The 15,775-nt window shown below is 42.1% G+C and overlaps 1 protein-coding gene across 4 annotated transcripts in view; it reads right to left on the bottom strand.

Moving 5' to 3' along the window:
- Positions 1–15,775, bottom strand: part of CLSTN1 (calsyntenin 1) — a 353,579-nt gene that overhangs the window by 80,172 nt on the left and 257,632 nt on the right. For 2 of the 4 annotated variants that reach the window (XM_086921386.1, XM_086921385.1), the window contains 3 exons: positions 12,870–13,032; positions 6,439–6,489; positions 499–656 (listed from right to left, as the gene is read on the bottom strand). In XM_086921386.1, coding sequence (XP_086777512.1) covers positions 499–656; positions 6,439–6,489; positions 12,870–13,032 — 372 coding nt within the window. The remainder of the gene's footprint in view (positions 1–498; positions 657–6,438; positions 6,490–12,869; positions 13,033–15,775) is intronic. The other 2 variants (XM_086921388.1, XM_086921387.1) reach the window with 1 other exon arrangement.

Below are 15,775 nucleotides of genomic sequence, written 5' to 3'. Positions count from 1 at the left end.
ATTGTGTTTACACCAATCACCATTTTGCCCCAGAAGATAAATTGCTAAATTGGTGACCAAACTGCTGAGTGATGCAGTCCAACTGAACCAGAAAAACAAACAAATATAGACAGTAGCAATTTTGTAGGTGGGTGCAGAGGAGAAAGGTATTGAGGAAGGGGAGAGTGTTTGAGAGCCTGTGTATTTATGTATAGGTGTTTGTGCTAAATTAACTGAGCCAGGAAGCAATAGTATTAAATCTGCACGAGCAGGAGATGCAGGAAATTAAGACAGAAGGAATCTGCAGCAAACTTATTTTGAGTGTTTTGGTAAGTCGGACTGAAGAAAAAAAGGCATTGCCCCTAGTGACAAAAGGGCATTAATGGGTTTGAGGAAAAAGAAATATAAGCCAGAGAGAGGTATTGGAGCGTACAGAGTGGTTTATTTATGGCATTTGAAAATGCATTGCTCTTATTTATTTTTCTTACACAGTTTTGTGGCTTGAACGAGAAACTTTACCTGCATGCCCTTGCCAACTCCTTCAGCTGGCTGCAGATCTAATCCTTCCTTGCATGTGTACAGGCAGTCTATCACCTTAGTGTTGTCAAGTTTACCAGAACGGATCATCAAACCGGCAAGACTCCCTCTGAAGTACTGGGTCATCCGCATGTCGCCCCCTGCAGGGATTGAAAGGAGAGGCATCACCAATGCTGCAGCTGACTCATAACCAGGTGGATTTCCTCTGTTTAATCGTTATAGGGATACATGCATGTTAGTGGATGGCCATGAAGGGAATCTTGCAATCATGTTGAAGCACAATGAAGGGAATGGAACAGTTGATGGTCATGCACAAGGCCATTTAGCAGAGCAACACTAGAAAGCCCTAACAAAATGTCAAAGTGCACAGCATTCTGTACGCCGCATTCTGAGAAACAAAGTGAGGAAACCAGAATATAAGGTCAAGCTCTTAGTAGCATGCACATTTCTAGGAGGAGCAGGACCCGAAAGTTCCAATACATGGAATCAGGCAGGAAAATGCATTATAATACACACAGTTGTGATAAGGGCAACGACGAGAGATCTGTGTAGATAGGTGGGTGTGTCTTAGAAACAAATGGGTAAAAATAGGCACTGCTAAGTGGTGGCGCTCGAACAAAGCTTTCACTACTGAGCACATCTATCCAGGAAAGAGACCATGGTCATCCCAACCATTGGAGAAAGGGCCAAGATGTCCAGAATCATGCACAAGATGTTTTAGATCAGATCAAAAGGACTGCCCAAGTGGGTCAACAAGTTTACATGGAGACTGTTGACAACTACTTCTTGGCAACAGATCAACCAAACAATACATTTGTATCACGCTCCTTTACATAAATGAGACCTGAAACTGCTACTTAATGAAACAAGCCTTGCATGGGAACCAAATTGATTATGCATTCCTGCAACTAAAACATAAAAATTTTTATGCATTCCTGATCTAAAAATGTTAAGTGATCTACTAGAAGTAGCAAGTGGGCCTCCAAAATATATCTGCTGCAACGATAGCATCAACCAGACACCAGTGTTCATTTACTACTTGTCTGAAACAACAAGCCTTTACTTGAATGACTGGATGAATCATTCGGTTGTCCCATGAAATGTGTACATTTAGTACAGTTATACAAGGGCTCATTTTCCAGCTTGATGGGAGAGTTTCCGGGGCATTCTATTGAGTTAGCGATAGCAGCCATTCCAAACGCAACACTTTATGAAGTATTATATGATACTGACCCTTTATAAGATAGACACCAGCACCATTCTATTATAGCCCGATGCCGGACACTATACTGGCTGTTAAAGTCCCTGAACCAAAGGTATGGGTCCAGGGCACAGGTCAGAGCTTATAACTAGAGTATTTAACAACAGGTATGGCACAAGGCAGGAGGGCTATAAGCCAATTACGACATTTCACCCACTAAGGGTAGAATGTTCTGAACTAAAAAGGGAGAAACAGAAAGACTACGAGTGTTGGAGCAGAGGGCTTCTCCTAGCCATTATACGACAAGAGGCACTTCATTGTCATAAATGGGGCTCTCAACATTCCAATGTTCTAATATAGGTTATGAGAAAAGCTGACAGCTCAAATACCCCTCTGTGAGACAGTGTTAGACCACTTAGACTTAATGTATGCCTACTTTGTAGTCCTTACCACTAGTTCAATAAAAACAGACGTCATAATTCAAAGTACTTTTGTTCTCCTCATGCCTAAGTATAAAGCCACCCAAATGCATCCATATCCTACCTCTCCTTCATGTCCAATACAGGAACTGCCCTGAGCAATGAGATGTAAAGGACTTTGCATAGTTAGCCCAAAATTGTTAGCCACTCATGTACCCCTCCAAGCAAGCAAGTAAAAGAAGATAATTCGACCATCTTCTGCATTATGATTGAGAAAGGTTTCAGTTCCCAAACTGGGCGACAAGAATTTAGCGCTGAAGTCTTCCATTTATTTTTATTACCAATGTAGGAATTACTTACTATACCTTTACTAGGAACCTAACAGATATTTATTCATTGATGGTTAATCTGTTTCTATGACTCACCGTACCACTGCTCGGAAGGAATTTTACTTTACGCACCTTCGTTTCATTTAATGAAATCTGATTAGCCCCAGTTAATTGTCTATGGACAGGATATGTTACTGCATTTCCCTCAACAGTGCCAAAAAACAGAAAGTGCTGTGAAATGGCACAAGACTATAGCTTTTCATTCTTGCAGCGGATGACCAATTGTACTCTTCCTCCTCTCAGTAAATAAGAACCTCAATGTAAGATGCATCTTGTGTGCTTTCTTTTCAGATTCTAAGCAGATTATATACACAACCACATTTTAATAAAGTATTAGATTTAGATTCAGAGAGAAACCGAGATTTTAATTTGTGATTAACTTTAGAGCAAAGTCAACGCACAGTTAGTTTTACATTCTTAACACCTGGAATGTTGCATTTAAAAAATATATATTACAATTAGGTAGGGAAAGTGCTTGATACAATAAATTGCTAACAAAATCCTATACTTGGTATAAATTGGCTAGATGTGTGTCAATGCTCATTCTATTGTTAACAAGTGTCCGTTGTTAGGAGATCTAAGCGATTAACAACTCATCAGGATCCAATTCCCAAGATAACTTACAACTCGTAAAGTTACGAGTGCTAAGCCTCAGCACTTGGGGTGGAAACTCCGCACTCAGCACTGCCGTGCAGAGATTATGCCCAGAGAGCAGAGACTCCACACTTGTAAATTTATGACCCGCAAGTTCCTTTGTGAATCGGGCACACTTGGTTCAAGAATGTGTATTTTACTCTTTGGACAAAAAAACCCATCAATTTGTTCAAGAGTGAACAGGGATGACAAAACGATGACCGGTTTTCCCTCGTGATTATAAAAACTGCAAACCATGTAAAGACCGAAGTTTTAGCATAAATAATTGTTTAAAAATAAGGCTGTAATGCTGCTTGGGGCCTTGGGATTTCTTGGTACTAGATATCGATATCATATAGTAGTCGGACTACTCGGCTTCGTTTTGCGAAGACATATTACATATATGGCTAAGAGTATTAGCTAAGGAAAATTTGAACTGGGGAGATTAGGAGGAAGACATTTTAACAAAGACAGTGAAGTGATCCACAACATAAATTTAGTAAATCAGGTTCACTGACACACAGTGTAAAGGTCATTCGCTGGATTGTGTATTGACAAAAGGACTGGATTTTGCTAGCTTAGACCTCTTTGCCCGACCATGCAATTATCAGAAACACTGGAAATTGACCCTATTCCAAATGTGGAAAATAGCCTGGGAGTATGCAAGTATACAGGACGTGGGCAAAGGAATCCCTGAAATACTGCTTAAATTAGGAAAGAACAGGTTTGTCAGACAACCCCAAGTTATCCTCCATGGAGCTAGTCCTAAGTTTTCTATGCTCTCTGGAAAATACATGTTTTCACGTGATTTCCCAGAGAGAATTTAAATGGATAAAAAGGTTGCAAAAAAACTGAGGAATAAGTGAGAAATCAACAAGGGATGCTTGGAAGAAAAAAGAGGATGCCAGGCTGACTAATACAAAATCTTTTGCACGGATGCAGAAAACACACTGGAAAATAATACTGGACATGAAGAAAGTAGTCACCCTTCCTCAACTTAGAGGTGATAAGTTGTTTGACCACAATCTTGAAGATCACATGTAAGCTAGTTCTGGCGTTTATTCCAGGACAATGTTTCAATCACTTATGAAAAGTACCATGAGAGCTTTTACCAGTAGGTCTCAAAACATTAAAAACTAGCCCACTATTATAAAACTTTGGAGGAAGTTAATGATGGATACATTGCTCAATTTATGAGCTATCTGGATCAGTCATATCTGGCTATCGACCAACACTAAGCTAGTAGTAGGACACCAATGGCTGAAAACATTCTTGCTACAGAAGAAGTTGCATGTCACCTGAAATTGGAAGTGCCAACTCCCTTCTGGTCAAAGGCATCTTTCCTCTATTTACTATAGTCAGTTGCAGGCCAATTTCATATCTGCCCTCCATGTGTAAAATCAAGGTTGACGCTTTGTGTGACCATCTCCGGACTCATCGGATCCAGGACAATTACCAGCCTGGTTTCTAACCACGTATGTAACCAAGGCAGTCTAGCCAGTAGCATCATGAATGGATTTCCATGGACAAAAGAGAAAGGCTGAATAGCATGGCAGATTTAACTTCATTTTTGGATGGCTTTAATAAGATCTCATGCCCAGTTGTCAGACCACCAGGAAGGAGTGGCAGATCTATCTGGGATGACAACAATTGGATGGGCTCAAGATATTTATTCACTTTGCCTCTTTCTATCCAATGCCCTGAAATGCAAGCCCACAGGTTCTGCAGGGTTAAGTGCTCAATCCCTCAGTTTAAAAATTACATACACCCACTAGCTGAAATGCTGATTGAGGTTTCAGCTGTATAGGTGTTAAATCAAGCCTGCAGCTACAATGAAGCAAATAGTAACCGATTTTGTGGCTAAAAATACAGAATGGATTAAGTTTGATATACTGGCACTAAATGGGGCCACAACAAAAACTGCTGCCAGATTTCGGTCCTGCTCTTGGCTACTTTCCTTTTTGTGAAATTCTAATAACAGCACCCAATGTGAAAGATATTGCTGAATGGGGACCTTACCATGATTAAAAATATTTGAGGTAGTCACAAACCGTAATGTCTAGTTACTGGCAAAAAAAATCTATTGCAGTTTCTGGATATGAAATACCACCTAATATCAGATAGACATTAAAAACACACCAGTTTAGACTCCGCTTCTACTAGGTGTGGGCAAACTGGGAAGGACGAGGATGAAGAGTGGTTCTATTGATCCCCACACCCTGATGAATCATAAGCACAGTTAAGATTTTATAAGCTCATTAGTAAAACATTTCATGTCGAGCCCAATGAAGTTACGTGGACACAATCAATTTTAAATATTTACTCCCCCACACGACTGAGTTTTGGAAAAGCTGCCCAAAGACTTAAATGACCATCATTTGATTCTATACCACCCCAATGCTGGTGGATTGAACAGACCAATGAAAAGGATTTCAGGCATATTTAAATTATGCCAGAGATTCTTGGTTTTTGAAAGGCAGAACACCTGTCAGGCAAACTGTTGGCACATGCGCAACTATCACACTTTTTATAAACCTGCAGAGGTCTTCCACTGGCACAACAGAAATACTGAGATCTCAGAATCTAATCAGGAGAGAATATGCAAGAGACCTTCAGGTATTAAATCCAGGGGAAACTGTTGCCTTATAACTAATGCACATCAAAGTAATTTTATTTTGGACTTTTAATCCCTCAACCTGTGGCACAGGAGTGAAAAAGAAGTACACTTCTAGATTTGTGTAATTCAACACCTTTCATTTGTATACGAAGTAGGTCTTAAACAATAGCATAGGCACATGAAAGTGATTCAATATGGCCTCGCTTTAAAGTTAAACAACATTCCTCAACAAGCTAGGCTCATCAAAATGGTATAAATGGAAGGCTTTTCCTACTTTTGAAATTTAAAATATGAAGAAGGCCATACAGCACTTAAAGACAGCTAATTATTTGGTTTTAAACGGCCTATCAGGAGGACACCTTGAACTAATGGTAAACACTGTATATACTAAGAGAACGTTCATATGTACCATAGCAAGGCAGCGCCTCTTTGCACACTTCCAGTGGGAGAGAAAGTGCCTAAGACCCAACAGCAATAAAAGTATAGCCAGAAGGAGCAGGAGTTGAATAGTTCACAATGCAAGGACATGCCTAAAAGCAAATCTGAAACTGTGAAGATGGTCAGAATGCAAACGTTGCAATACATGCATAAATAAAAAATAAAATGTGAGGCATCTTCCAAAAATCAAAACAGAAAAAAGTCAAGGAGCAGAACTCCAGCAACCTGAAGCAGGCTCAGTCATCAACTCAGGAGAGGTCTCATTTCCTGCGATTTCTGTGGAGGAAGCAAGAAAAGAGACAAACAAGGGGAGGAGCCAAGTGGTTAAGGACTTTTCAGAGACAGACATTACCAAAGAAGGAAATGTTAATTTAATGGGCAGTCACAAATTATTAGCCCTTGGATCCTCTCCTGTGATAAACTTAAAGGAACTATTATCACCTAAAGGCAGGGCTAAACACATCATCTCCATGGCAGTTTATAATATATAACAATAATGCAGATACAATGATACTAAACTCATTAGAGATACCTACCTTGATACCCCAGTGGCAATACAAAACATTGACAAGACTGCTAGCCGATAAACAGTGTATAATGGTACTGGGAATAGAAAAAAACATGCTGGGATTACCACATACTATTTGGACTCCTACATCTCTTGCTCGCCAAATCTTAGAAGAGAGAATTGAGTTCAACACAGAAGAGGTAGTGGCAGTGCAACTGGAAGGAAACAAGTTAATGGGAACAGTTTGGCTTCATTGTGCATTCCAACAACAGGAGGCACGCAGGAAAACCGTTTACAGAAGGCACTTGGAGTCAACCATACAGACAGTCAGAGGCGGATCCTCCATGGGGGCGTTTGGGCGCCGCCCCACTACTTTCTCACCGTGCGAGAAGGCAGAAACAAATAGTAGAGAACTACCATTTGTTTCTGCCTTCTCGCACGGCGAGAAAGGATAAGTTCGAGTTCCTGCTCGAGACAGTGGGAGGGGTTACTCGAGGGAAGGGGGGAGTGGTTTTCCTCACTGTTGTAAATACAGTCTGTTTGGCAGCCTGAGAGGCTGTCCAAACAGATAGTATTAACTGTATTCATAACAGCGGGGAAAGCCGCTCCCCCCTGCCCTCGGGTAACCCCTCCCACTCTCCCTGTTCTCTGTATGCTGCAGCATACAGAGAAATCACGTGGTGATAGGGAAGCCGGCCGAACCAATTGCAGCGCTGTGCTGTGGTAGAGCCAGAGGGGAGGGAGGCTGCCTGGCTTCCTGCATGACGAGTCTGATGAGTCATGATGACGATTCCGAATTCAAGAACTGAACGGCGGCGGGAGTCGGAGCGGACTTGGAGGCGGGAAGCCGGAAAGTTAAGGTAAGTAGTAAAGTTTCTTGACTGTTTGACTTATGACTGTTTTATTATGTATTGAAATGTCTTCCGACCTTTTCACATGAAGCGGGAGGCCCCTCTCCGTTTCCTGCCCTAGTGCCCTTTGATGCTCACTTTCCCTCCGTGTCCCTTCGACAGTCTCTGGAGAGAGAGAGGTGTCGGTGGCCAGGTGTGGATTAGGGCGTTATGGGTTAGACATTGTCTGGTGTGCAGACTCTCTGATGAGTGTTACCACAGAGCCCTGTAAAGCTGCGACAGCTGTCATCACGCCCCGCCACTTTCAAATGTCACCAGCCGCGACTGCAGACAGTAGATTTCCGTGAGTGAGACAGGTCTCTAAAAAGCCTCTACAATTTCATGAAATTAGTAAACGCAAAAGTACTTTCTGGAATAGGAGGCCCTTGACTTTCACATCAGGGTTGAATTCGGGATAATATCGATCCTGTAAGAGGCTCAAAGACATGAGAGGCCAATGTAGCAACCTTGGTTTGCAGCTAGGCAAGCTTTATATGAAGTCATGACAGGCCATGTATCTAATGATATGCCTTTCTCAGTCTTCCATCCCTCCCTGGTAGATAAAATAGGTAACTTGTATTTCAGCAATAATACTAGGGATTAAACCTTTAGGAATTACTTAGAAAGTGCTGTGGTTATGTAAATAGCCCTAATTAAAATGATACCAGAGACACTAGCCTGTGGAATTTGCATCAAGTGTTTAAGATTAAGACTCGTTAGTGCTTTAATAAAATCAAGCGAGGTAAAAGAAAGAAAAGATTTAAGTGTAGTCTTCAACAAAGTAAGATCTAGTTAATAAAACCAACAAATAATGTGTTGCTTAATGGCAAAAGCTAAATAATCTCTAAAAAAAACATGAAGGAAAAATAAGGAAACCATTGTATCCTTGTGAAAACTAGGATAAGTAAAGTAGTTGAAAGTCTGATCCTGCAAGTCTAAAGAATTGCCCCTCAAAAAGCTAGCTTCCAATAGCGTTAACTGATCCGTGATCAAAGTCGCCTACAGTTAATCCATAAGCAAGTTGTGTCAGAGGTTTTTTTTTTTTTTTTTTTTAATGAGTGGAACTTGTGTAAGCTAGTCACAAAGCCAATGAATTACCATGGCAAGGTTGCAAAACATTTTTACACTCCCAAAGTTCTGATTTAGTAATTTCTAGAAGCAAACAATTTCAAAGTTGTTGGATTTGGGAGGTAATGTGAGGAAATGTTAATTTCTCTGTAACCAAGGTTTGAAGTTCAGAACTGGTATAGAAAGGGTAAGGGTGTGACCCTTCAGCAAAGGGGACAATTTCTATGGAAGTCCTGGGTCTCTTTGTGGTAGACTTAAGTGATGTGAGAAAAATACCTGACCAGTTCAGAAAGACTCAGGCAAACGAAGAATGAGAGGACTTAGCATCTGTTCAATTACTGCATAACTATCACATCACTAGAACTGTAGAGAGAAAGTAAGCTTTTCTATTACTAGTTTATAATGGATGGGCTGTGCAGGAAGCCCTTGGCCCCACCTTTGAAGGTGGTCAACTAAGGGATTATTTGGCATGGTCCAAAAGTTAGGACTAGGTCTTTGAGTGGCCCCACATCATTAAATAGCCTTCTGTTCATTTGTGTTGGGGCATACCCCAATCTACTTAATAGGTCCATTTCTTTGTTTGCAAAACAGGACATGGACCAGAGACATGTGGTGATTCAAGACCTCTTCCAAAATCTCAATAGTCAAATGGCACAGGTAGGACTGAGATCCGAGTTCTTCCCTAAAGTAAAACATAACAGCTGTCGTCCAGGGTTATTTTCGCTTCTACTATGAGCAGTTATTTGAGTGCTCTGTTACGATGTGTGATCTCGCCCATTTTGTACTTGATGGACTACAGCATGCCCAAGTCCATACAGTCTAGTAGTGGCTATGAGAAAAATCAAAAAGTATCCATTATGTACAATGGAGCACATGTCATATGTTTACAAGACAAATCTGTTGGTGCTTCTAATTAGAAGGGCACAAGGATGCATGTGAAACACTACCGTAGTAAGTACCTGTACAAAATTAAGTTGCAGAAGTAAACTAAACAGTATCCATCGCCTAACTCATTAGGCATGGTTAATAGGTGAAAATCAGCATATTAGGTTTTTAGGTTTATTTATTTATTTATAAACCATTCCTTGCTGCTTTTTTGTCAGATGCTAACTGAAATGTCTGAAACACAAATCATACAAACTAAGTTTATCCTTCCAAGACATTTGATTACCACAAGGACAGTCTAAGATGGCTGACACAGCTGCTAACAAAGCAGCCAAGAAAGATCATCAAGAATTAATACATATGCTTCCTAATTTAGAAAAAGAGAAATGAAACAGTCAGACGACATCTGGTCATCCTCCTAGACCTCTCTGCAGCATTCGACACTGTCTGCCACCGCACCCTAGTGCAGTTCCTCAGCAACATCGGATTCCAAGAGAAAGCTCTAGAGTGGATCATCTTGTTCCTCGCTGGAAGAACCCAGAGAGTCCGCCTCCCCCCGTTCAGATCCAAGGCCACCGAAGTCATCTGCGGCGTACCACAAGGATCATCACTCAGCCCAACCCTCTTCAACGTCTACATGAGCCCTCTCGCAGCCATCGCATGCAAAAACAACCTCAACATAATCTCCTACGCCGACGACACCCAGCTGATCCTATCTCTCACCAACGACACCGCCAGAGCCAGCCTACACGAAGGGATGAAAGACGTCGCCGAGTGGATGAAGAACAGCCGCCTGAAACTGAACTCAGACAAGACGGAGGTCCTCATCCTGGGATCATCGCCCTCCGCCTGGGACGACTCCTGGTGGCCCCCTGCCCTGGGCACCACTGCCAAGCCAACGGACCACACACGCAACCTGGGCTTCATCTTGGACTCCTCCCTCTCGATGACCAGACAAGTCAACGCCGTTTCATCATCATGCTTCAACACCCTGTGCATGCTCCGTAAGATCTTCCGATGGATCCCCACCGAAACCAGGAAGACGGTTACCCAAGCACTCTTCACCAGCCGACTGGACTACGGAAACACCCTCTACGCCGGAACCACAGCCAAACTTCAGAAAAGACTCCAGCGCATCCAGAATGCCTCTGCACGACTCGTCCTGGACGTCCCCCGACAAAGCCACATCTCCGGCCACCTGAAAGACCTGCACTGGCTCCCCGTCAGCAAGAGGATCACGTTCAGGCTCCTCACCCACGCGGCCCTCCACGACCTGGGCCCCAAGTACCTCAACAACCTCCTGACCTTCTACGCACCCACCCGCCAGCTACGACCGACCAGCCTCGCCCTCGCCGCCGTACCACGTATCCGCAAAGCCACCGCCGGGAGAAGATCCTTCTCCTACCTGGCGACCAAGACATGGAACTCCCTCCCCATCCACCTTCGACTGACCCAGGATCACCTTTCATTCAGGAAGCTCCTCAAGACCTGGCTCTTATAGCAGTAGCTGACCCCCCCAGCGCCTTGAGACCCTTCCGGGTGAGTAGCGCGCTATACAAATGCCCATGATTGATGTCTTATGAAACCAAAATCTTCCAAGACCCTTGCTCCACAAAGCAAAAAATGAATTTCCCAAATCTTTAAGAGCGAGGGCTATATGCTTCATCTCCCACTTTTTTCTTTAAAGGGAAGCTTAAAAATTGATAGGATTACAAAACAAGAATCAAAACATGTTGACTTTACGTATGCTTCGTTGCTTTTTAAAAGATGTATAAAATTGAGAAATTTCTCAATATAACACCAACAAAGATGCTATAGTGTTTATGGATATCAAAAGGAGAAATAGTTCTGCCACAGAAGAGTATTTGCGTTGGGAGAAAAGCCGGAAGACAGTGAGAGAAAAAACATAAAAGTGGGGAAAAATATCAGATAAGAAAAATGTCCTGTAAAACATGATGCTCTGCTCCAAAAGCATCCTTGGTGCAAAGCATTGTCAGAGCTTAGAACCAACTGCCTATAAAACGTAATGGAACAAGGAGTCTATTTCTATAGACTCATCCACATTTTTTTAATGCTTTCGATTTTCTTTTATGTCACTCCTTGTATGTGAATGGCTGTATATTCATAAGTATTTTATAAAATGAAAAGAAAAGAAATTGCAGTAAGTTTATAAATATTATAAGGCCCGGTGTTGTATAATAGACCCCCTTTCAGAAGTCTGTTAGTACAAAAAAATCCCTTTCAATAAAATGTACCTCTCCACACCATTTTTAACCAGAAACCATTGATAAATCTTATGTATGAATTAGTGAACATTGAGGACACTTGATAAAAAAAGACTGCAACCACTGTATTAAAAAACAGCTATTTTTATAGCAGTGGCTCTAAATCTTTGGTAGTGGTCACCTGTGAGTCCGAAAGGGATAATCGGGTTCACAACTGTTTAGAAAACGAATAAATATTAGCATATTAACAAAGTATATATGCATAAAAAGTTAATTTGAAAAGGTTTTCAAAAGCTCTGCAAAAGGATTTGAAATGCTAGGCTAAAAATTAAGTTGGTATTCGCATCTTGATTCATGGGAGCAATGCAGATACAGGAAACAGTCTAGTACGGATTCGTCACCTCCAATGAAGTGCTGGTATTTCCTAACCAAATGACCATTTATTCGGTGCAAAAAGCAAAATAAATAAAAAGAAAATCGATATGCTACCATGTACCATATTACTTAGTCTTTGAGAAATAAAACTACATTTTGAAAAGCTCCAGCCAAAATTAACAAAATTGTTTGCATATTGTTTGGTTGGGAATCGAATAAAATATTTCATGATTGTGCATTTCTTTGACATTTCTGTTGCAGTATTTGTGTATTATTTTGAGGTTCAAATTGTTGAAACTGCCTTGGGGGGGGCGGGGGTCCCCTGCTTCCACAAGTGAAATACTGCGTGCCCAAAGAAGTCAAATGGTTAAGAAACTCTGCGTTGGAGCACCAATGATAATGTTAAACACTTCAACCTAATAAATCAAATAAAATGTAATAAATACTATGATGAAAAGAAAAAAGTGCACAAGGTCTGTCCTCAATCAGGTCAAGTAAACACAAGATATACAAGAAAGTAATCTGAGAAACACAGGTGGTAAGGATGTACAAGCACACAAGAAGGAAAGACGTGGGCAGCACATTAATCACCCCTCCTATAAAGCGTTGTGACCTTCAAGGAAATCCCATAGCTGCATCAAAGGATAAGAGAGAAACTGAGGGAGGGGGTGACTGCAAGAAGTACATCAAAATGTGGCTTGTTACCTTGCCAACAAGCACCAACCACCATCTGAGGCTCAATGTGCGTCGAGTGGAGCGGATAATCTTCAGTCACCATTAAGGGGTCATACGCAATGCCATCAACATAAAGCGCAACAGTGGGGAGTTCCACATTCAGCACATAATGGTGCCATTCCTTATCGCAAACCTATAAATAAGAAATCCAGCGTTAAACACCAGCAGTAACAGATTTCCGTTTCCTTTCCTATGCACTCCCTTCGAGATTTAAAACAAGACCTATGGGCTGAAGTATATAAATAGCAACGATAATTGTATGTTCACAGTCATGCAGGTATATCCATGGCTACAACTAAGAATAGCACCTTGTATCTGTGGACGAGAAAGAGGTCCCCAGCTGGCAGGTGCGGAAAAGACTTAAGGCTAAGTCAATCTTTATTCTCCCATCTTTATATTCATTATGTTTCACAACCCTCCCAATAAATTGGTCACAATATACCTTATACGTTAGCTCTCTCTTCACAACCATGAGCTGTCCCTGTAGCTAGGTTTTCTAATGATAAATACCAATATTAAACAAATACAACTATTCAGAAACACAGCACTTTGAGTCTTGTCTGCACAGAGATATATTGTACTGCTTGGCAGTGAGGATCAGGAAGCAGAAGCCAGAACTGCTGCCATCCTAAACGCTGCAGGTGTTAACTCGTGTACTAGACATAATATCCAGCTATATGCATTGTTTTATCTTCAAGCTTCAAGACAATGCTTTGGGCACCCAATAAAGATAGAAAGGAAACAAATCTAATTAACAAAAAGAAGCAGAGAGGGAGGCTAGCAAGAGAAACTTTTCTGCTTCCCTATTCTCACACATTCATTAAGCCCCCTGAAGATCACATTGTGCTTGCAATAAATTGTAACTGGACAGTTAAACATTGCTTTAATAGCAAATATTGATGATGCCTATAATGTATTTCTCATTGTCAAGTATGCCCCAGCCTTAATTTGGGACGGTGTCCTGATCGGTTTTGGGGTTATGCACAAAATACTGATGATCTATTGTATGCTGTAATGTTGACTTTAACAATTAAAAAATTAAAAAGAAAATGCTACTTACCAGTATGCATCTCTTTTTGGCATGTAGAGCTGCAGATTTCTACACTTTGTATTAGATCGCCACCTGGTGTTGGGTTTGGATGATTGCATGTTGTCTTGGAAGAAGTCTTTTGTAGTCACGAGATAGGTGACTCCTCCATTGGACGATAGTGCGCATGGGCGTCTGTTCCATCCTTAGATAGTTTTTTTTTCCACCAGCGGGTTCGGATGTAACTTTGTGCTCCGTGGGTAAAATCAAGGCGGTTACGTGTTTGTACCAGAGACTGACGCAGGGCTTAAGGGCTCCTCTGGAGGGACTGCACACTAAAAACCTGTGGTTCCTCCATCCCTTTTTAGGTCTCGCCTATTCTATCCCGTTAGGGATTGAATAGGCGAGATTATAGTAAGCAGTCCGAAAAGTCTACCTAGATGCTGATCGCGTACAGTTCATGTGAGGCAGGCGCGTGCACATCAAACACCATTGGCCTCAGCATCAGACTTCAAAGGAATCCGCTCCCAAGCCGCTCCCTCCCCCCATCAGACTTCAAAGGAATGCGCTCCCGCTCCCTCGCCCCCCCTGCCTCCCGCCACAGCAATGCCGAGAGCTTGTTTTTCTTTGCATCCATTTCGCGGGGAACCCGTATTTTGTTCTCTGCACCTTTCTCGTTTCTTTTCTGGACGAAAGTGAAAGGCTACCATGCTTGTTTACAGTAGCCTAGCTCCTCAAATGCTGTTGCTGTGTTGCCATCTCTCTAGGGACACTCAGCTTGAAAATACTAGACTTGCTAGCTGCAATGCTACATCCACTATGCTTTGCCTCTAGACACGTTGATCCCTCGCAGACTGTGCTGGCTCTGCCCCTCCTGATTCTGAAACTGACCAAGGCAGTTACCACGCAGTCTCTCCAGAGTGATACCGCCGCCCAACACCAATTACCCAGTAGGGCTGAGCCAGTTGCAGTTTCAGTGCCCATATACCTCACCTAGGCAGAACAAGTTGCAGAGTTTTGTCACACTCACCTCTAATCCTCACTACCACGTTTTTATTCATCCTATGCTTGTTTTTTTTTTTATGATTCCTTTGCGGCCCGGCCGCGCGGCCAATGCTAGTTTGTTAAGTCTGCACTGTACCGTAAGGCTGGTTAGTTGGTGGTTTACTTAATATAGATATATTTCTAGCAGTTTGACTCCATCATAGCTCATGCCAGCACAACTCTCGGCAACAAGCACTTGCACGCACTTTAGGTTTAGTTTTACCTGTCCATCTCTCCATAACACGCATTAACAAAGCAATATCTGTCCAGGCATTTTGAAAGAGAGTTGGCTGAGCATGTAACAATGGTGTCCACCCGTTGCCCACAGTACATCAAGAATTACCACCATTTGAGCTCAAGTTGAAAAGACCCGCCACTATTCTGCTACAGACAACATTGGACCAGGGGTAGGCATCATGTCATGGATGACCAAAGAATTGCCATACTTGTGCCAGGGCCATCATTACAGTGGGAGTAGGTAGAGGACATCATGCCAAGGATGGCCACAAGAATTACTATCCAAGGGAAAGCATTTGATCCGAGTGGGCACGCTGACATACCCACTCCCATGCACTCATGGACACCTATGAGAGCACACACAAACGTGTATGTAGCGTTGATTCATTTTGTTTATGCTAATCTTGAACTGTTATCCTGACTCCTACTACTGTTCTGACCTCTTTTCTGGGCTTCTTCTCCAGTCCTGCACATGGCTGGACTGTTGATACTGTAGGAGAGATTCCTGATCATCACTCCCTGGAGTAGGGAGTAGTTGACAAGTGGCCTGCTGGTCCTGGTATCAGTG

This window comes from Lissotriton vulgaris, chromosome 5 (assembly GCF_964263255.1).
Source record: "Lissotriton vulgaris chromosome 5, aLisVul1.2, whole genome shotgun sequence".
In the NCBI taxonomy this organism is placed as follows: Eukaryota; Metazoa; Chordata; class Amphibia; order Caudata; family Salamandridae; genus Lissotriton; species Lissotriton vulgaris.
Note: the sequence above shows the minus strand (reverse complement) of the source record. Positions and strands in the feature narration are given on the sequence as shown.